Here is a 22571-nt window from a genome sequence, read left to right on the forward strand (position 1 = left end):
TCTTTATTAACGAGACTTTCAGCCCAAGTCTGGCTCGTCTCGTAACTTCTTAAAAAAATCATGATTTATTTATTATTATTATTATTTTTTTTTCATTCGGGAGAAAATGTAATAAAGTTTTCCAGAATTTTCATTCTTATGCGTTTTTGCAAAATAAATTATAATAAATATATAAATATATATAATAGGCTTGTTTATCTGTCCGGTGACTATAGCCAACCAGACGCAGCACGCGCGGAAATTCTCACAAAAAATAAAAGATTTGACACTTCAATTGACACAGAATTTGATAAAAAAAAATCACAGACAATAGACGTTGAAAATTTTGATTGAAAAAAAAAAAACACTTGCCGCGGGCGCTTCTGCATCCACAAATAAACTAGTATAAATATAATATAATAATATAAATCACAATAATTTTAAGCACAGTTGTGTGAAACAAGTTGAAATGCATCAACAGAAATTTATCATATGGGGTAATAGCCCCCCGGATCAGTTCTTTATCTTAACAGCATCCGAAAAATGTCTCTCACGGTATGCTATAGCTCGTGAGAAAAGTTGTCCTATTTTGTATAAAAAGTTTCATTAAATGAGCTGTATGACCCCTAAATCCCCTAGAATTCAATATTTTTAATGAATTATATGATTATTTGTAATTTTCATAATATCATTGGAAAAGATTAATTAAATTAACATTACTACATCATTTCCTTGCTCAGAATCATTGAGCTATATTATTTCATAGGGGAATTTGGGCAAAAAAGTAAGAAAAAAGAGTATCTCCCATCACCTCCTATCTATGATCACATCAAGACTCATAACATATGACTATTCTTGTCTAGTTGTGCTATCGGGTATCGTTTGGAAATGTTTGGCATGTATTCAAAAGTTTTTAAAAATCGTTTTTTACTCAATAAATAACCAAATAAAACATTTGTGAAACGATTTATTTCATTGATTTTTGTTCGGCAAACATTTGTCAACATCTGTTTAACACTTTGAGACAATAATATCAACACTTATCTGTAAGTATTATTATTTTTACAGAATACATTAAAATTGCACATAAGATGCACTTTGATGCTTATTTGACCCCAAAATTAAGGGATTTCCAACTTTTACCAACAAAATATATTTAATGCCCTTCTGTGGATCCACAGTGAAGAGATAAACACAATTTTCGAACAATGTCTTAAAGATAAAATGACAAATAGTTTAAAAACTCGTGATATATGGGGCATTAGGGCAAAACGAGCCTAATAACTACATACAGAAGCGTTCCACGTCCATGAAACAGCACTCACAGAATTCTTTGCAAAATTCCCTTTCGAATAAGCTCTTGATCTCTTATGTAAGTTGTTCGTGAAGAAAGTTATCAATTTTTTCCACCTTTGAAATCAGATTTCCCCATTGTGGGGCGGTTACCCTCCAATACCTTTCCGAACTAAATCTATCACATGTTGTGCATATGCATAATCGAGTTTCAGACATAGTATAATTGGAATTTATTTTCTTAGCGAAACGAATTAAGTTCGTTTCGGCCACCGGAGCGGAGAGTACTAAGAGCCGGAATTCTCGTTCTGACTACAGACAAAAAGACGAAGTTAGTAAAAGTGAGATTGAACAATGCAATGACGAAAGGCCTCCGGAGCGCAATATGAGCAGGAAGTCACGAAACGAGAAAGAAAGGAAGAAAAACATCTGGGTAATAAAAAAAAGAAACAAAAGATACAGTGCAGATAGCAGTTTAGAAAGAAGTGAGAATACGGGGCAAAAATGGATGACTCCGCTAGTTTCGGTGTTTTTAACGTTTTTCATAGCGCCTACTTTAAGCTCAAAGAGCCTTGCTCCGTGTACACTGCTGAGTTGGCAGCTATACACTATTCTCTCGAGCAAATCGCATCCCTACCTCCTGACCACTTTTTCATCTTCACCGACAGTCTAAGTTCCTTGGAGGCTGTTCGGTCAATGAAACCGGTTAAGCACTCAGCGTATCATCTGAATGGGATACGAAAAGCTTTGAGTGCTTTATCACAACGGTCCTACACATTCACCATGGCTTGGATTCCTTCTCATTGCTCGATCCCGGGAAATGAGAAAGCGGACTCTCTGGCTGAGGTGGGCGCTATGCAAGGTGATATTTACGATCGGCAAATCACCTTCGGTGAATTTTTCGCATTGGTTCGTCAGGAAACCTTGATCAGCTGGCAACAAAAATGGACAAATGGGGAGATGGGTAGATGGCTGTATTCAATTTCCAACAGGTGGTTGGGCGACCATGGTTCATAAAATTGAATGTGGGACGAGACTTCATTCGAACCATGTGTCGTCTAATGTCCAATCACTACTCTTTAAATGCACATCTTTTTCGAGTGGGGCTCTCAGAAGGCAATCTCTGTGTTTGCGGCGCAGATTATCAGGACATTGACCATGTCGTGTGGGCGTGCGAGGAGCATCGTGGCCCCAGATCTACGCTCACTGAACATCTTCGGGTCCGAAGAAAGCAGCCGAAACCTATTAGGGAAGTGTTGGCGGGTCTTGATCTCGAATACATGTCCCTTGTCCACCAATTTTTGAAAGTTGCTGACGTTAGACTGTAATCGTCGTCCATCCATCCCTTTTGCTGTTGTTATCCCTTAAGAATGTCTTCCTCCTGCTGACTACTGTTAAACCCCATTCGTATGTCTTCCTCTCGTTGCTGTCTCCCAAAAAAATGTTTGTCTCATTACAGATGTGAATCATTGCCAAGGATTTCAACTGTTTGAACATCAGCATTGTAATTAATGCCCTTCCTTTCTGTTTGTATAATGGTATTCCCTAACCTCGACCAAACCGCGAGTCTTTCGGTTCCGCAAAACTAACATTAGTGTATAAGAATCATGAAAAATTGTATTAAAAAAAGTGATTCCGGCTCCGTAACGCTTAACGGCAAATGAGGAGGTCAAGCAAATATAATCAAAGTGAGTCAACAGATGAGTCCGAAGCACTTTCTTCCCCCGCAAGAACACCCACAAGGCCACATGGAAATTACATAATAAAGAAATGGAAAACCAAATCGACCACGTTCTAATCGACGGTAAATAATTCTTCTCCGACATCACGAACGTACGCACTTACCGCAGTGCGAATATTGAATCCGACCACTACCTCGTTGCAAACGGTAGAGCAGCTAGGCGCAGTGTCTCTTGAAGATGGCTGGAGCGATAATCGATCCGCCATTGGAAGCGCCGCAGCCGCTGCACTAGGCATGGTGTCCTCGGATCAGAGGAACGACTGGTATGACGGCTAATGTGAACAGTTAGTTGAGAAGAAGAATGCAGCATGGGCGAGATTGCTGCAACACCGCACGAGGGCGAACGAGGTACGATACCAGCAAGCCCGGAACAGACAATGATGGTATGGTAATGAATCTAGGAGCACGCAAGCAGGACTTCCGGCTCCGAATCTCCAGGAAATCCAGGTATTTATCGACTTCAAAGCCGCATATGATACAATCAATCGGGACCAGCTATGGCAGCTAATGCAAGAAAACGGATTTCCGGATAAACTGATACGGTTGATCAAGGCGACGATGGATCGGGTGATGTGCGTAGTTCGAGTTTCAGGAGCATTCTCGAGTCCGTTCGAAACGCGCAGAGGGTTACGGCAAGGTGAAGGTCTTTTGTGTCTGCCATTCAACATCGCTTTGGAAGGGGTAATACGAAGAGCAGTGATTAACACGAGTGGTACAATTTTCAATAAGTCCGTCCAGCTATTTGGCTTCGCCGACGACATAGATATTATGGCTCGTAACTTTGAGAAGATGGAGGAAGCCTACATCAGACTGAAGAGGAAAGCCAAGCGGATCGGGCTAGTCATCAACACGTCGAAGACGAAGTGATAGGAAGAGTTAGTTGAGAAGCCACCCATCGCGAGTTTGCATCGGTGGTGACGAAATCGATGTGGTAGAAGAATGTGTGTACTTGGGCTCACGGAATGGTTCGAACGAATCGAATGTTTCTAGGCTTACAATGATTCTGGAACTCTTCGCTGGAGAAAGGTGGGCCATTATCACTGCGAATTGTTTCCGGATACGTTTGCTCCAGAAACACGAACTCAAGTGCTTCGATAATCTTTGTGGCTTTTGTACCTTTCATCTCTATGACCTTCAAGAAACGGCTATAATAATCTACAACCACTAGAAAGTAGCCAACTCTTTTGCTGAAAAAAAAGTCGATCGCAGTTATTTTCTCGCCATTGGCTCCGGAGGACCTTGAGTGCTCCCTGCTGCACACCCAGCACATTCCTGGATACGGTCACCAACATCTCTGTCCCTATAGGGCCACCGCAAATTTCCCCGCAATTTACGTCGCATGCTGACCACTCCTGGGTGTCCTCGATGTGCAATATCCAAGGCTTGGGTCCTTGGCTTGCTAGGGAGAACTATTCGATCATTCCTAACGACGCACATATAGGAGTAAATAAGCCAATTCTTGGCCAAAACTATTTTTTGTGGTTATTTGGGCCTAGGACGAAGTAATAATTTCCAATTATGCAGGAAAATGCAATTTTTTTGGCTAAATCTATCCACCTAACAGTGTGAAACCAGATAAAAATGCTAAAATCCATATGTTTTCAAATAAAACCTAGCGTTTTATGTAAAATTTCTTGCTTCCGCTACGCGAACGATTCTAAAATAGCTATTGTAGGATGCTGTCAATACGATACACTGCGCGGCTGTTGTAATGTTTCCAAAAGCGCATTTGCACAAGACTCCACGCGGGGTTCCACACTCGAAAGGAACAACCGCACCCTAAGAAATGCCGCAATGTTATCTCTCCATAAGAATCGAGTATACAGCAAAAAACGCGGTGCGTCGTTTCCTTTGGGGAGCGCCGCGTGTACTTTTGGGCAAATGCGTTAATATATTTCCCAAAGTAGCAAGAAACCCGTAGTTAAAGCTCTATCCTTAAATGGATTTTCTAACATTTACATAGGAAAAAACATCTAACTTATTTTAACCCATGCCCAAGATCCCAAAAGAAAAATGGTTGTATAAATTCGCATGCACAAAAGTAAACACTGTTTTTTGCTTGAACACTTTTTTCTCCTTAACTTAAGGTCACTCCTGACGGAATCCAAGTTTCAAAGTGCTCGCGTTTTCGGGGGCACACCACTCGATACGGAAGCAACGAACAACAAATTTCAGTCTTAGCGTTTATTGATTTTAAACTAATAGTGATCGAAGCATTTAAGTAAATAATTAACAGGTTATTGCAATCCCCCTTTTTGGATTCTACTAGCCCTCATTTATAGAGAAATATAAAGTAATTAATAGTTTTGTACCTTCCATGAATCCTCCGATCTGGCATTAGCGTAGCGAATTGATTAGGTATTAGCTTCAGTTGAGCGCTTCCAGTTACGTGGTTTCACTGGCCCAGTCCTGTGCGCTTGACCATATGCAGAACACTTTCTTGAGAAATGGCCTCTTGTCCCACAGTTATTGCAACGCGCATTAGGGAAGATCCATTAATTACGTAACGCAAAAATTGGCCATTTTCAACCCCCCTCCCTTCTATGTCACACTTTTTGTATGAATCATTGAAAATTTGTGTATGGATTGACACACTTCGGTTAACCCCCCTCCCCCTTTCTGAGCGTTACGTAGTTTACGGATGCTCCATTACGTGCATAACAATTACGCGAATCGCTGTGATGTTTCCATGATCCACATCGGCCACATTCGATACCTGGTCGTCTGTCCCTTATCGTCTGCCTTCCGGAATAAAATGTCATCGATCTACTGGTGCTCTTTTCCGGCTTCACGTACGAAATTGTTGACGCTTCTGGATCAGTTACAAAAGCACGCAGCTTTCCCTTCTGTTTAGCAATTATTTCACGGTTGATTGCATAGTTTGTTAGATCTTCCAGGTTCATAACATTCTCGAGCCCTTTGTCTCGAACTCGTTCGTTCTTTGCACCCATAGTCACTTGTTGCAGTATTTCTCGTTCTTCACGGTCCTGAAAATCACAACGGGCCGCTTGTGTTATTGTTTATTATGTTTAGGCACTTATCCTTTAGAGTAGAGTGGGGCAAGAGTACGCACTTAGTTTTCAATCGATCATGTGGCCCTTATGAAGCAAGCTTCTGCATATCAAATCAGTGTCGATGATTCATATACTCTTCCTTTATGTTACCCAGTGGATAAAATATTGAAATTATTGAGATTCGTTCTAGTAGAACCCTTATTGCAAGACAAATGAAAAACGCACTCTTACACTACTAAAAATCCACACATATTTATTGGCAAAAATCCATAGATTTAACTTATGACGTTTATCAGCGCACACATAACCATTCTCCACGCGAACTACTTATAAAATATATATCCAAATAAATTTTATATGTGGTTCCGAATCAACAATTATTTAATTTATGTGTGGTTCTATATCGATTATATTACACGTAAAAAAATAACCTTATATGTTATGGCAAAAAACCATTCGAAAATACTTATACTCTTCATTATGCCACCTAATGAATGATCCTATATCAAAAAGCTAATAACATTCATAAGGTAATGAAAAGTATAATTTTGCGAATGTATGTGACTAATGCGATGTATAAGTTTTTTCTTATACATGTCATTGAGCGCCTGCTTTGGCAAAAAAGTATTAGAAATATTAATAATAAACAACATTAAATTTTTTTACGTGTAGGGTGGAGCTATTGCAAAAATTTATAACGGCGACACATATATCTTATACAGATATTTTTGGCAGTGTACCCCACCGGTGGGGTAAAAGTGCGCATTGGGTGGGGTAAGAGTACGCATTTATCCAATCATGTACTTTAAGTATATATTAACACATATAAGAGTTAATAACATTTAATTGATGTTTACCCGAGCAGGAGCGACGACCTCGATAACAGAAATTGGTATGATTTAGCCTTGCATAAGAGGTAAAATACCAAAAAATAATACCAAAAACTCAAAGGTGCAGCCCAATCGGGTTGTACGCAAAGGTGACGTAGGACTACGTAGCTATACGAAATGGAGGGTATTTTTCATCATAATTTGTATCAATTTATTAGCATTGTGCAAACTGCTCGGAGGTCAACCGAATCAAGAAACTGAAAGTAGCTCCCAGTTGGATGAACCAGCCGTGGAAAAGGAACGACTCATTGGCCGCATCGCCACTGAAGCCACTCGTCTATCTTTCAGTGGATATCATCAGAATCCTAGAAGACATTATGCTCAAAAATGTCCGGAATAAAGGAAAAATAAGCAGAATCGGAGGTGGCGCGAAACCAAACACAAATATATTAATTTGCAACGTTCGACTTCCGCCCGCGATGGAAGCGTACATGCATCGTTTTCTATAGCGCTGGTGGCAAAGTGAGCGGGACTTGAAGAAAAAATTACAAACAGTCCTTTTTAGGACTTAAACTATTTATCCAAGAAGAGGTTTTGACCGTTGGGAAAATTGTTTACCCAGACAAACAGACTGTTCGGTTGTTTAAACGACAATGATGTTTTTGGAAAGATTTATTGTTTTTAATAATGCGCCATTTGAGGCATTCCACGGGGGCATGTCAGTCGATCCTGAGCGACCATTTCGAAAATATTTGAAACTCTGCACAGTTTTTCAATTTCATCTAAATCGTCATTTTTCGATATCAAATCTTCATATTGAGTCACGACTAACTTTTCAAAAGGGTGTATGTGAAAATGGTTCAAAAATATTTAAAAAGCTGCACAGCAAAAACGGAATGTTCGATTGTTATGATTTTTTCAGCAAAGTTAGACAACTAAATGGTGATTCTTAAGAAAATGTGCACAGTAAAAAAATTTTTTGCCTTTAAAAATATCATTTTGTCACAAAAACTCAAATATCTCAAAACCCTATCTTTTTCGAACGTAATTTTTTAGGAAAACGGTCCATTATATTAGCTATCTACCATAAAATTTGGTGATGGTAAACTAATAAACAAAAAGTTATGACATTTCAAACATTTCACAATTTTCACATTTAGTAAAAAAATTTTTTTCTGTGTAAGTTATTTCGAGAATTGCAGTTTGATGCAGATTTTATTGTTAAGGGACGTGATTTAAACAAGTTGTTTTCATGATATTTTGATTTAATTATTCATAGCATCTATAAGAAACTTAGACACGATCCAGTGTTGTGATCAAAAGTATTGATAGTGTCATAATTTTCATTGCACGTGACTGGCGAAAAATTCTTTTAATAGTGTTGAAACCTGTTGATAATAACGTTGATAGAAACATATCAGAAATGTTATTTTTAAGACAAAAGCTGCAAAATCAAAGATTTATATACACGTGTACGTCTATAGTTTACCTGCAAAAATATACCTCTTAGAGAATAGACTTTATGATCGGGAGGAAACGGGTATCTTCAACAACAACAAATGCATGATAGGTACATACCATGACAATGCTCACGAAAAAGCAAAAAATTACTACTACTAAGGTTGTTAAAGATCTTATAGTAATTTTTTTCTTCAGTCAAGCAAATGACACCAAACTAGTCAGTAAAAACTTAAAAGTGATTTTGTTTATTGAAATATTACGAACAACATGAGTAGCCGCTTTCTCAACTGTTGTAGGCCGTTTGATGGAAAAAAGTGTTCAAAAGAGTTACGAAATCTCACCGAAAGCACCATAGATAAACTGAAAGCGACTGGTTATGCTCCAATGTCCACATTGAATACAAATTTACGCATTTGCACGTCCTGCCGTCTAAACGTTGACAAAAGAGCAATCTGTATATCATCGGTTGAGCAGAGCGCAGGAAGTTCGAAAACGACAGCAACTGAGGAATTGCCGGATGTATCGACAACAACTGAGGAATTACCAGAAGTATTAAGTGCTGAGAGCCTTGCCACCGTACCATCAGCGAAATCTGTTTCAACAAATCAATCGGAAGATGAGTGTATCCAAAAGGTCAACATCGAACGCTTTAACGAGGGCATAGCTGGGATAAAAGTGACTCTGATTAAATGGAGTAAGATGGACTACGTTTATTACCCGGAGAAAAATACCGTGAAATAAACGAAGCTGTACGAAGAAACCTCTTCAAATTAGGACCTGATGATGTGGAAAATACAGACTACGATGAGGTAATTATAAATATGAAGGAAAGGTTCTCGAATGCAGCCACGACAAGGAAAGAAAAATTATTGATTTTGTCGATGCTGCCAAGTTCGTGGTCTATTCAGGATGCCATTGATGAGTTCAAAACCAATAGAAATACAGTAAAAGAGGCAAAACAATTGAAGAATAACTGTCTTTCAACCAAAAATACTAGGTCTAGTACTGCATTAACAGATGAGACAAAAGAAATAGTAGTTCAATATTTTGAAGATGATGAAGTAAGTCGAGCTATGCCTGGTCAAAAAGATTATGTATCAGTAAAAAGATGGAAAGCGTCAAGCAATCCAAAAACGATTAATGATGACGACTTTGAAAGAAGCGTACACATGCTTCAAGGAAATTCACGATAATATTAAAATAGGTTTTCCTCATTTGCAAGCCTTCGGCCAAGGCAATGTAAGCTTCTTTCCAATTCAGGAACACATAATGTGTGTGTGTGCACAACCCATGAGAATATTAATCTTATTTTACATAGTTTGAAAAGAATCAATTTAACAAAGGATATTAAAATGTTAACTGGTAGTCTTTTGTGTGAAAATACAACATCAAATTGCTATCTACGATCTTGTTCGGATTGTCCAGATTCTTCATCATTGGAAAATACTTTATTCGCTGAGTTTGAAGAAAAATATATTGATCAGTTATCATTTGAGCAATGGGTGACCACGGATATGTGTGACATAGAAACTATTGTAAAACCTGTAGATGAGTTTGTGTCATATTTTTGCTTGAAATTAGAAAGTTTAATCCCTCACGATTTCATTAAAACAGAACAATCCAGCTTTTTAAAAAATACGAAAAATACATTACAAAATGGTGAATTTTTAGTCATTTGTGATTTTTCTGAAAATTACAGCTTTGTATTGCAAGATGAAGTGCAGTCCCATCACTGGAACGTACAACAAGCTACAATTCATCCATTCGTTATTTATTTTAATGGAAGTACGCAAATTGAACACTTAAGTTTTATTATAATTTCCGAAGATTTAAGACACGATTCAGTATCCGTAAACTTGTTCATTGAAAAATGATTAACTTTTTACGCGTTGATAAGCATAAATAAGTCAAAAAGATATATTTCATGTCTGATGGAGCAGCGTCGCAGTACAAAAATCGTAAGAATTTTTCGAGCCTATGTCAATTTAAATCAATGTACGGAATTGATGCAGAATGGCATTTTTTGCTACATCACATGGCAAAGGTCCTTGTGATGCTATTGGAGGAACAATAAAGCGCATGGCCACAAGAGCAAGTTAAGCCAAAGAACGTGAGCATCCAATTAAAACTGCGAAAGAACTTTTGATTGGGCAAATCGTAGAAAAGAAAAGATTTAACCAAATTATCATTTTGTTTTACTACTACTGAAGAGTACGAAATAAAGGCTTCAGAGCTCAGCGAGCAATTTAATAACGCGAAAACGATCCAAGGAACCCAAAAATTTCACTGTTTCATTCCATTGTCGGAAAATAAAATTAAAGCAAAACTATACTCAAACTGTGCTGATAATAATTCAAAAGTGTTCGATATTTTAAAAATTTGAATAAAAATAAATAAAAATAAGTATTAATAAACTGTTTTCATGATATCATAACCCATACCAAAATTCAAACCCAAAACTCTTAGAGTTTCTATAACAACATTGTGTAACTGCCACATTTAATTTAATACTTAGGATAATATTAATTCATTTTTATTTATTTATACATATAATATTTATACATATAATATACATAATATCGATGAATACATAATTATGGAATATCATACAAACAACTTGTTTAACTCACGCAAGGCCCTTAACAATAAAATCAGCATCAAACTGCGATTCTTGAAAAAAAAAAAATACACTGAATTTTTTTTTTGTTTACTATATGTGAAAATTGTGAAATGTTTGAAATGTCATAACTTTTTTGTTTATTAGTTTACCATCACCAAATTTTTATGATAGATAGCTAATATAATGGACCGTTTTCCCTAAAAAAAATACGTTCGAAAAAAGATAGGGTTTTGAGATATTTGAGTTTTGTGACGAAAATGATATTTTTAAAGGCAAAAAAAAATTTTTTTTACTGTGCACATTTTCTTAAGAATCACCATTTAGTTGTCTAACTTTGCTGAAAAAATCATAACAATCGAACATTCCGTTTTTGCTGTGCAGCTTTTTAAATATTTTTGAACCATTTTCACATACACCCTTTTGAAAAGTTAGTCGTGACTGAATATGAAGATTTGATATCGAAAAATGACGATTTAGATGAAATTGAAAAACTGTGCAAAGTTTCAACTCAATAGAAAATCATGAATTAAAAATTTTCTTAAATTTTGATGCTGTTGCTTGGAATCGCTCATTTGAAAAACTAAGTCAGCTAACGTCATTTTTCACTAAGGTAGCGTCTTCATCGATTTGGCCGTCGTCGACGGAAAGTGAAATTTTCTGGCAAGATTCTTTGGTTTTGTTTCGTTAGTCATGATATCGATTTTTTTCCGGGTTACCATCGTTTGGCGACGAAAGGAAGTTACCCTTTGGTAGCACAACCACAAGCGCGCGTCGGAGGGAGATGATGCAATGGGTTTGTTCAAATGGATGGCGTCAGTAGCAGTCGAATGGAATTTCCTCACAAGATTTTGATTTGTTGTTGAGGTTGATTGACGACCACCAACGCAGACTTCCACCACCAATTCGATGATTGTCCTTTGCAAAGGCTACCAGAGCGCCTTCGTGCTGCTGTGTTTGCTCCGCTGCGTCCGCTCTGCGTAAAATAGGAATGGGCGATACCGATACGATATATCGGGAATCGATATTTTCGCTCCGATTAATTGATATTTTGTATCGATTTTTTTAAGTTCGATATTTGACCGTATCGTTGTGTGATTCGATGATCTAAAATGGGAAATCTAAAGTTTTCTATTTATTTTTTTGCTCGTGCTTTTAATTTCATTGGAATATCGATGTTTCAACGCCGCATCGATATTTCGATAATAAATACGAGAAAGGCAAAAACATCGATTCGGCGTAAAATCTTGCTCAACCGCTCTCTGCGAAATTCCGACCAAAATGGCTCGCGCGCGTCGAACAGCAGCTTTTTTGTGTGTAATAAATTAATCCCGTTAGCCCCGCCCCTTTGTGATCTGATATGAGTGTAAATATAATGTGCACTAGGGTGGCTCAAATTAGTATGGGAAAAACTTTTTTCAATTTTTGTGATGAGCCACCCTCTTATTCGGTTCGATTTGATGCCTTGATGCTCTGTACAAACTTTCAGCCCAATCGGTCAACGTTTGGGCAGTGCTAAGCTCGTTGGAAGTTTATATGCAAATATGTATGTTGAAACATCTAAAAACAGTGAATTGCAGTTGGACGGCACAACTTACGACGAAGAACTATGATACTCATTCAGATCTTAAAAAATTTAATACAGAATGTTATGCAGAAAACCGCGAGAAGATTAAAGTATCCCCGGCAAAGTTATTAGCATTTCTCTGAAGTGGGGTTTGAGCAAATTTCGTTTCTTTTACCTTTGAAAAGAAATGAATTCACCCCTACAACACTCCAGTAAAATGCTAATATCTTTGCCTAATAAACTCTAATCTTCTCGCGGTTTTCAGCATAACATTCTGTATTTAATTCTACAAGAACTGAAGAAGTATCATGATCAGTGTTGGTAAAAACTCAAATTCTCAAATCTCATCCACGATTCAAATCAAGCGCGAGGCAAACCTCACCCGACTCATGGCCCAGAGAATCGTCCATGATTCGACTCGCGATTTGCATCATTGCGTGTTCTTCTTCGTTAAATTCATCGGAATAACTTTCTTTGCTTAAAACAATGGATAACAAATCCATACGTAAACATAAAATACGCTTCGATTGGGTATTGACACTTTTTGGAGCGAAATCATTTTTCGGCGAATGAGCGAAACGATGCGATTCTGCGTGAAAAACTCATGCGCGATGCTCTCCATGCAGAATCGCAAGCGAGTCAGCTCGGAGAGCTTCGGTGAGTGAAGCTTCGGTGAGTGAGATTCGAGCATGATTCTACCAACACTGATCATGATTCTTGATCGTAAATTGTGTCGTCCAACTGCAAATCACTGTTTTTGGATGTTTCTGCATACATTTTTCCATATAAACTTCCAACGAGTTGAGCACCGCCCAAACGTTGATCGATTTGGCTGAAAATTTGTCCAGAGCATCAGGGTATCAAATAGAGCCGAATAAGAGGGTGGCCCATCAAAAAATTTGAAAAAGTGTATTTTGAGCCACCCTAATGTGCACTCATAACGATTAATGAAGGGGCGGGGCTAATGGAATTACTTCATTAGATATAAGAAAGCTGCTTTTCGGCGCGCGCGAGCTTTTGATCGAGATTCAGCAGACAACGGACCGTTCGGAGAATGACAAATTCTAAGAATCATATGAAATTTTCTCGCAAGATTCTGAATTTGGTTATGAGATGTTATTTATCTTAGATACGTATTGTTGCGATAAATAACAGCAGAAAAAGACGAAGTTTCTTCGTATTACCAAACATTATCTCTTGGCATCTGTCTGTCCGAGCGACGTTCACTGGGTGGTTGCTGTAGAAAGTTTCCACTGAGGTGGCGTCTTCATTGATTTTATACAAAAGCCACCATTTTATACAAAAGAAGGTTGATCCGACTATCCGAAATAAACTTTCTTCAAAGTGCAAAACTCAATCGTAAATAGCGAATTTGATAGCGCGTCGGGGGGAGATCACTACCAGTATTGTCAGATTTTCTGGATATGATACACTGCGCGGCGTTTGTAATGTTCCCAAATAAGTACTTGCACAAAACTTTACGCGGCGAATGACTGTCGAAAGGTACGGCCGCGCTAAACGATACACCGCAATGCTATTCACCCATAAGAATCAAGTAAACGGGGTGCAGAAAGCGCGGTGGTACCTTTCACGAAGGGTTCGCCGCGTGCAACTTTGAGAAAATCAGGCAATAACCAAGCTACCACGCCAAACCCGATGCCACCGAAACAGTCCATTTTCGCAATTAACTCTTTCTTTTCATAAAATGTTGGTCCTGAGAAGAACCAATTTTTCTTTTCCCAATGCTCCTTTCCAACTAACTGACACCACAATTTGTAATAAATTTTCAGCATCGGCACTGGCGGTGCGGGATCGCCACAGTGCTATTTTTATGGTCAACCCTTTCTTCATATGAAATGCTGGTTCGTTGAGGTTGAATGATCTGCAGCAACACATCGAGCACCACCACCAATGCGATGGATTTCCTTTGAAAATGTTATTAGCGCCTCCGTGATGCTGTGTCCGCTCCGCTGCGATCGCTTTGATGCGTCTGCTCTGCGTGAAACCTTGTTCAAACTGAGGATTAGATCCAAACCCGCAAGTGATTGATTTTTGATGTCTGTGCTTGTGATGCATGTACGTCATTGGTTGGTTGACTTATTTGTAAACTGTTTAACAATTATCGAAAATAAATAGTTAGAAATAAGTATAATAAATACAAAGAAGCGTTGACTCATCCTTGATCGAATGGTCAAAAAAATTGCAAATCCATCGAGAAACGGCTTAGATATTAAAGTTCAAAGTCTATCATATTTTCGTGACGGTCCCCGATTTTCGCAATCTTAAAGTGTATCCCACTATAGAAAAACAGACGTAGTCCTACGTCAAAACTTATATGTAGCATACTCGAGGCATACCATGCTTAGGTATTTCAATACCAAACGAATAATAATTGGTTATACATTTGGTATTGAAATAAAATTTAATAACAAAGTATGTTATGGCTCAAGTATTGTGCATATTGATTTTTGGTATTATTCCTTTGGTATTTTACCTCTTATGCAGGGCTAGTTCATAACAGAGTATGGTAACAACACAGACAAACAGACGTAACAGCTAGAACAATTTGTTTCAAAATCCATCGCCCAGTTATTTTACCACCACCTAACGTGCATGTTGTACGAAACAAAGTTTAGTACGACAATGTCAACAGAAGGCGCTAGTGTGAGATGTCAAATACAAATGCATACGATGATTTTCTACAGAGGAAATATCATATAAACCCGTCGGAAACTATAACGAATGTAACTGCTGAAGGAATGAATAAAATCCATCCAGCCGTTTTCGAGTTATGCGGATACGAACACAGACCATTTCATTTTTATTATATAGAAGATATATTACAGAATGTTTAAAGATTACGTAACTCTTAAAGGGGTAGGGGGTTCTAAAAATGTGCACTTTTATACGAAAAACCATTGTTTTGCCTTTCTCGTATACTAAGTATACGGTAAAGGCTATATGATCGCTCCAAAAACAAACTTTTTATAGAAGGCCCGGAGACCCATAGTGTTATATACCAATCGACTCAGTTCGACGAATTGAGGTGATGTCTGTGTGTGTGTGTGTGTGTGTATGTGTGTGTGTGCGCAAAACTACTCAAAAAATGTCACTCATTTTTCGGGCACTTATCCTCAACCGATTTGCTCGCAACAAGTTACATTCGACGCAGAATCCTGTTCCATTGTTTCCTATTTGAAATTGGCCAGATCGGACTATGGGATCAAGAGTTATGGCCAAAATACAAATTCATACAAAAAAATCGCTTAAAAAATGTCACTCATTTTTCGGGCACTTATCCTCAACCGATTTGCTCGCAACAAGTTGCATTCGACGCAGAATCCTGTCCCATTATTTCCTATTTGAAATTGGCCAGATCGGACTATGGGTTCGAAAATTATGGCCAAAATACAAATTTATACGAAAAAATCGCGTAAAAAATGTCACTCACTTTTCGGGCACTTATCCTCAACCGATTTGCTCGCAACAAGTTGCATTCAACGCAGAATCCTGTCCCATTGTTTTCTATTTGAAATTGGCCAGATCGAACTATAGGATCGAAAGTAATGGCCAAAATACAAATTCATACGAAAAAATCGCGTAAAAAATGTCACTCATTTTTCGGGCACCTATCCTCAACCGATTCGCTCGCAACAAGTTGCATTCAACGCAGAATCCTGTCCCATTGTTTTCTATTTGAAATTGGTCAGATCGGACTATGGGATCGAAAGTTATAGCCAAAATACAAATTCATACGAAAAAATCGCGTAAAAAATGTCACTCATTTTTCGGGCACCTATCCTTATTCGATTTGCTCCCAACAAGTTGCATTCGACGTAGTATCCTGTCCCGTTGTTTCCTATTGAAAATTGGCCAGATCGGACTATGGGATCGAAAGTTAAGGCCAAAATACAAATTCATACGAAAAAATCGCGTAAAAATGTCACTTATTTTTCGGGCACTTATCTTTAACCGATTTGCTCACAACAAGTTACATTTGACGTAGAATCCTGTCCCGTTGTTTCCTATTGAAAATTGGCCATATCGGACTATGGGATCGAAAATTATACCATTTTTGTTATGGGAAGATCGCTAAAAAAATGTCATTCATTTTTCAGGCACTTTTCCTCAACCGATTTGCTCGCATTAAATTGCGTTCGACGCAGAATGTCTCATTGTTTCTTATTGAAAATTGGCTAGATCGGACTTAGAAGTTATGGTAAAATTACTATTTATTGTGAAAAAGAGTTCAAAAAAGTCTAGCTCACTTTTTTTAGCACTTAGATTTCATCTATTCCCCAAGCAACACAAGTTCAACAAATCTGGTTGCAGTAACCATATTGTGACTGAATCCGGTCATATATAAGTTACTGTGATTGATGTGCAATATGTGTGCTTCTCATGTCGACGCAGAATCTTGTCCCATTGTTTCCTATAGAAACTTGGCCGGATCGTACAATTGGGTCGAAAGTTATGGCGAAAATACTAATTTTAAAACTACAAAATAAAATGCCATTTTTTGCTCTTATGCTCATCCGATTGCGTTTGGCGAGATTTTTTTTTATGCATATAAACAAATATGAAAAATAAGACCAATCCACATCTTAGTGTTATTTTAGATTTTTCCAAACCTTTTGAACGAACGAGAAAGGCACCATCACCGCTAGGTGGATTAATCTGGGTTTTTATATATACAAAAAACTACAGAGGTAAAAATATATATCAGGTTTCGCGTGGCGTATACAAAGGCATTTTCCTTAAAGAAAGTCCACCAATCACGTAACGTAAAATTTGGCTATTTCATCACCCCTCTCCCCCATCTTACACTATTTGTATGAATCCTCTAAAAAATATATGGATCGTCACACATCTCGCAACCCCTCCCAGCTAAACGTTGCGTAATTTATGAATGTTTCTTTTGATGAAATGAAATTATCATTTAGATGAAATTGTGTTTTCGTACTATGTTTAGGTGTACAACAAGTCCTAATGCAATTTCATTATTTCGCTTCAGTGCTTTGATCGCCTTTGAAGTCCTTTCTAACACCGAATTACTTCAACTTATCCTAAAAACTTGTGATAATTTCGAATTCTGTCCCTTTTTTCTTAGTCGTGGATCTTTACGCTTTGGAAGAAGTCTTGTTTCGGCCGGAGATACGGGTTTGACATCATAACTTGAACATTCATATGCGTACTCTTGCCCCACCGGTTCCTGCGTACTTTTACCCCACAGTGCCAAAAAGTATTCAAGTAATGGTTTTGACTTTTTGGAAAACCAACCGGATTGGTGTTCTGTACCATAAAGTACTCTATACAATAGCTAATCGAAATGGTATAATGTTCACCTGATTGAACGTATATATGGTAATGAAATACTAGTTGCGGAAACCCAATTATTTTTAGCAAAATGACCAAAAAGTTATCTAACTCCATATCTCCCTTGTTGTTTATCCAAATCGTTTACAATTACACATGATAATAGTTGGCCAGAATACCTGTCAAACTGATGCAGTACTGCTAGTTTATCTTTTTTTATTACTTCAAAAAATTGAAAACGTACTCTTACCCCACGCGCACTCTTGCCCCACTCTACTCTACCGATTTTCTCGCAATAAGTTGCATTCAACGCGGATTCCTGTTACGTATTGAAAATGGGCTCAATCGGACATATTTCTTACAAAAAAAATTCACTCATTATTCAGGCACTTATTCTTAACCGATTTGCTCGCAACAAGTTGCATTCGACGCAGAATACTTTCCCATTGTTTCTTATTAAAAAATAACCAGATCGGACTTAGATGGGCTTAGAAGTTATGGCCAAAATACTATTTTTATAACAAACGAGAAAGGCTCCATCACTGCTAGATGGACTAATCTGTTTTTTTGCTTGTTTTATTTACACTCCTTGATTACAATAAATTATCATAAACCTTGGCTCTCGTTAATCTACAATCATTGGTTAACTACTTTACCTCCACTCTCTACCCCAGTACGTTTGTTGTGATTCTTTTCATGTTGAAGCATAAATCGTCTGGTGATGAAACCCATCGGACAGTACGAACATTTGTAAGGCTTTTCTCCTAAATGTTTTAAAAAAATGTTTTTTTCTTCAGAATGATTATAAGAAGAACACATCTTACCAGTATGCGACTGTTCATGCCTCATCCGGTTGGAAAAATCGGCGAAAGTTTTTGCACAATATCTGGAGGAACAATCAAAGTTAAGCATATTTTCAATTCCACATTTAAAGAATATCTCACCGACAGTTGTAAGGCTTCTCGCCGGTGTGTGTCCGCATGTGATACAGTAGCTTTGCCTTCACGCGGAACCGCTTCTCACAGACCTCGCATTTGAATGGAAGCTGACCGGGAGCATGGATGATCATATGCGACTGCATGGCCCGTTTTCGCTTGAACGAAACTCCGCAAACCGAACACATGAATGGCTTGTCATCCGTATGTTTAACGTAATGACGCTTCAAGCTCTGCTTATCTCCGAATCCCCTCGAGCAAATCTCACAAGCGAAAGGTTTCTCCTTGGTGTGACTCCGCTCGTGAATGGTTAGCGACGTCAAAGTGGGGAACCTGGCACCGCAAAGCGTACAGACGTTCGATGTTTCGTTGTACTTGAACCGTAGATGTCTCTCCAGGCTTTGGTCCTGCTTGAATCGCTTGAAACAAATGGGACATTCTATCGGCTTACCTTCGTTGTACGTCAGAATCCCCTCGATTTTGTTCGATTTATGGACAGAATGAGAATGGTTGAGAAGCTGATCTTCTGTTTCGAATATTTCGGAACAACCCAGTGCACAGCAAAGTCTGCCGAATCGTTTATACAAATCTTGTAAACTTGGTGTATTTTTCTTTCTGCATTTTGCTTTTTTGGCGTGTAGTTTTGAGTGTTGAATGCATTTCAACTGTTCTACAATTCTTAGGCCGCATACTTTACATTCGTATAGAAGGGTGATGGCAGCAATTTTGCGCGTATGAGCACTTGCTGCCACTGCTGAAGAAAAGCTCCGGTAGCAAAATTGACAAGAAAACTTTTTACTCGTCTTGTCAGCGAAATCCTTTTTATGATTCTCGTCGCAATGGCTTTTAAGGGTTTTTTGACAATTGAACTGCGCCCAACAAGCACAGCAAATCCATTTTTCGGGTTCCAAAATTATCTCTTCAAAAATGTTCATCTCATCCAACGGAACACGTTGCTCTTGAATCGATTGATTTCTTTTTTTGCAATCAATCTCCTCTGCTTTGGCGAGCTTCAAAGCATTCTCATTCGGATCATCAGAAACAAACCCATTTAGATCGGTATGGGTTTCAACGAAAGTATTATCAGGATCAATATAGCAAACGTCTTGAATATCTGAGGATTTCACGCATTGCTTCTGGTCACGTAATATTTGATCCGATTGTCTTGCCTTTTTAATAAATTCTGAAACATGTTGCAGCTCTGTTGCACACTGTTGGCATATATTTTTTGGTAAATCATCATTTTCATCGACCTGAAAATAATTATCATATCACATATTATTTATATGAGCATTCAAGCATAACATTTAAAATTAGAAAATCGATACGTTTTTCTATTTTCAAATATGTAATTCTTCTTTCTGCAAATTCTTCTTGAAATGGATTTTATTTCTCTACTATTTTGTGAATGGTATAACAAGTTATTTTACAACAAGAGCAACATCAAGTTTAATTTAAATATACATAAATAGTAAATCTTTTCACAAAAATTGATGGATGTAGCCTATTTTGCTTCTCATGTATAATTCCCCTGTTTTAATTACATTAACTTGCTGTTTCAAGAAACATGTGGAAAAAAAATTGAAATCAACTGAAAGCATATCACAGCTTTGCGCTGCACGATAACACCGCAAGTGTAAACAAAAGCAGCAGATTTGCATTCTACGATTGAGCCCGCATGTCGTTAGGTTATTTGGCACTCACCTGCACTGATGTGCACTCGGTTATAATGTGAGCAACGAGCGACTTTGCTTCTAGCCGAGCAAAAACAGATATCAAAACAGTACTTTTCTGCAAACAAATCCGGCACGTACTGTTCATCACGGGACTTGTTTATGTTATTTTTTGTTATGAAAAGATGATAATGAAATGAAAACCAAATTACATACAACTAAAACGACATCAGTTTTATCATTAACAAATCGGAGATGTTTTGATTTGATTGCACTTGCACTTCTGTGAGACGTGAGTAGTGCACGCGGAGACAGAACTCACTAAACTGGAGAGCAGCGTTGCCAGAACTGAGAGCAGTGAACTCGATATAGAATACAATTTTTAGAGTGAAATCAGTAGTGATTCAGTTTCATTCCAAATTTTCGACCACTATTCTAGTTTGAATCTGGAGAAAAATAGAACAAACTTGCTGGTTTCCCCAGCTAAAGCATTTGGTGATTGATTGCCCTACGCATGCAGTCGCGTGTACTCAGACGACTAATGACGGTGGAAGACCGACACTTGATTACAATTAATTGCTTATAGCCTTTGGCACAGCAGAGTGTGATTGATTCGCACTCTATACAAATCCGCCCAGCCCGGTTTTGGAGGCATAGAGTGCGATCCTCTCGTTTAATAAACAATGTGCACTCGCTTGACTGTCGATATACAACAGTAAAGCACATGGGGAGATTGGACGATTCAAGCATCGGAAAGATATTCAATTTGCAAAAAAGAGAGCTAACCGCGGTGGAGGTTGGTACTCGGATTCTGATGGCTTTCCCGCAAACGAGACCTTTAAGTGGTTATGTTGTGTAGGGGTTATCACGCCTATCTAGAGAGTAGGAGGTTGAGGGCTCGAGTTCCTCCAAGCCACGTGGATTCTCTCTATCCCGCGGGTTTAGCGTAAGTGTCTCTGCTTACGGGTCCGCCTCCCCCATTTTTGGCCCTTCATACAGCAGTGCATTGAATGCAGAGCAGGGTTTGAATCCAAAGGAAAATGAGAAAATCTCTCACTTATCATGTCCATATGCATACACTATCGATAGGTAGCATACCGTGAGAGACGTTTTTCGGTAGCTGGTAACTGATTCGGAGGGCTACAACCCATGATAAATTTCTTTCAATGAGCCCCCATTGCGAGAGCACCGATTCTGATTTCAACTTGTTTTACACAGCTGTGCGAAAAAATATGGTCCCCAACATAAAATGAACGAGGACAAAGAGTTTTATCAGCCCCTCGGTGGGGGCCGCCTATCCAAATCAGTTTTGACGTAGGACTTACGTCTCTCTTTACTATACAAGGTGTCATTTCAAAATTTCTAAATCAACCGCGTTACGTTGTGTTGGAAGATTTTAAACGTTAATATCGTTCGTCTCAGTGAACAAATTTATACGGTAAGCCAGATTATAAGTATGCACACTTAGAAATTTTGACCGACTTCGGTTGTATTTTTTACCGTACTAGATCGGTTCACCTATAAGGAACCGAAAAACCGTTCAAAATCAAAACTAGTAACATATTGTCGTGCTAATCTTTTTCTGGAATGCTGCGGCGGTCTTACACTCGCAGGCTCAACTGCGAAGGTAAACGTCAAGATAGCCGCCGTGTTAAAAGATAGGCAGAATTTTCCCGCTCAAAACAAAACCACGTGCTTTTCGCGAAATGACAGCAGTGTTCGATTGTATTAGCGAGAGGCAACCGGAGTCACTGAGTACATGGAGAGTGTTTATCATGGAAAGTGCATACAGTGGGTGAGATTTTCATTGACACTGTTGTGTTTAGTGACCGTTGCGATTACCTGAGAAGCAACCAGCAAGAAGCCGCAGTATTCTATTTTATCTCGAGATGCATAATATGTGTACCGAGTTTCGGTAGAACTAGAAGTGATTTGACAGTTTGGTATGCCAGATGAACCGAAAACTCCGGTTAACCGAATGTATAATATACATTTTTTCGGTTTTAGTGAACCGAACTCGTATATTATACGAGTTCGGTTCACTAAAACCGAGAAAACTCGGTTTAAAGCCGTTTTGACAATTATCGAAACCGATTACTCGGTTGACACATCAGCGAAGCAGTGTCGAGGAACCGTCAGCCATTT

At 38.3% G+C, this 22571-nt stretch overlaps 2 protein-coding genes across 3 annotated transcripts in view; one reads left to right on the forward strand and one right to left on the reverse strand.

The window, feature by feature from the left end:
• Window positions 1–22571, forward strand: part of LOC134218208 (achaete-scute homolog 1a-like) — a 62537-nt gene that overhangs the window by 23403 nt on the left and 16563 nt on the right. The gene's annotated exons all lie outside the window — the stretch shown is intronic.
• Window positions 5667–20715, reverse strand: LOC134218205 (zinc finger protein OZF-like). Of its 2 annotated transcripts, none has more exons than XM_062697114.1 (4): window positions 20458–20715; window positions 18763–20006; window positions 18643–18704; window positions 5667–6000 (listed from the first exon to the last, which is right to left on the reverse strand). In XM_062697114.1, the coding sequence occupies exons 1-4, from the start codon at window positions 20572–20574 to the stop codon at window positions 5993–5995; spliced, it is 1431 nt and encodes a 476-aa protein (XP_062553098.1). In that variant the 5' UTR covers window positions 20575–20715; the 3' UTR covers window positions 5667–5992. The 2 variants fall into 2 exon arrangements, with proteins under 2 accessions (XP_062553098.1, XP_062553097.1); XM_062697113.1 differs by lacking the exon at window positions 5667–6000 and adding an exon at window positions 18188–18582.

The sequence above is a fragment of the Armigeres subalbatus genome, chromosome 2, assembly GCF_024139115.2.
Source record: "Armigeres subalbatus isolate Guangzhou_Male chromosome 2, GZ_Asu_2, whole genome shotgun sequence".
In the NCBI taxonomy this organism is placed as follows: Eukaryota; Metazoa; Arthropoda; class Insecta; order Diptera; family Culicidae; genus Armigeres; species Armigeres subalbatus.

What these genes read in the sequence shown, in the direction of transcription:
- LOC134218205 (XM_062697113.1), bottom strand. Translation starts at nt 20,574, where the DNA reads ATGAACAGTACGTGCCGGATTTGTTTGCAGAAAAGTACTGTTTTGATA. An exon ending in CCGAGTGCACATCAGTGCAG is followed by an intron (nt 20,007 to 20,457) that starts GTGAGTGCCAAA and finishes AATTATTTTCAG; the next exon opens with GTCGATGAAAATGATGATTT. An exon ending in GCATGAACAGTCGCATACTG is followed by an intron (nt 18,583 to 18,642) that starts GTAAGATGTGTT and finishes TAAAACATTTAG; the next exon opens with GAGAAAAGCCTTACAAATGT.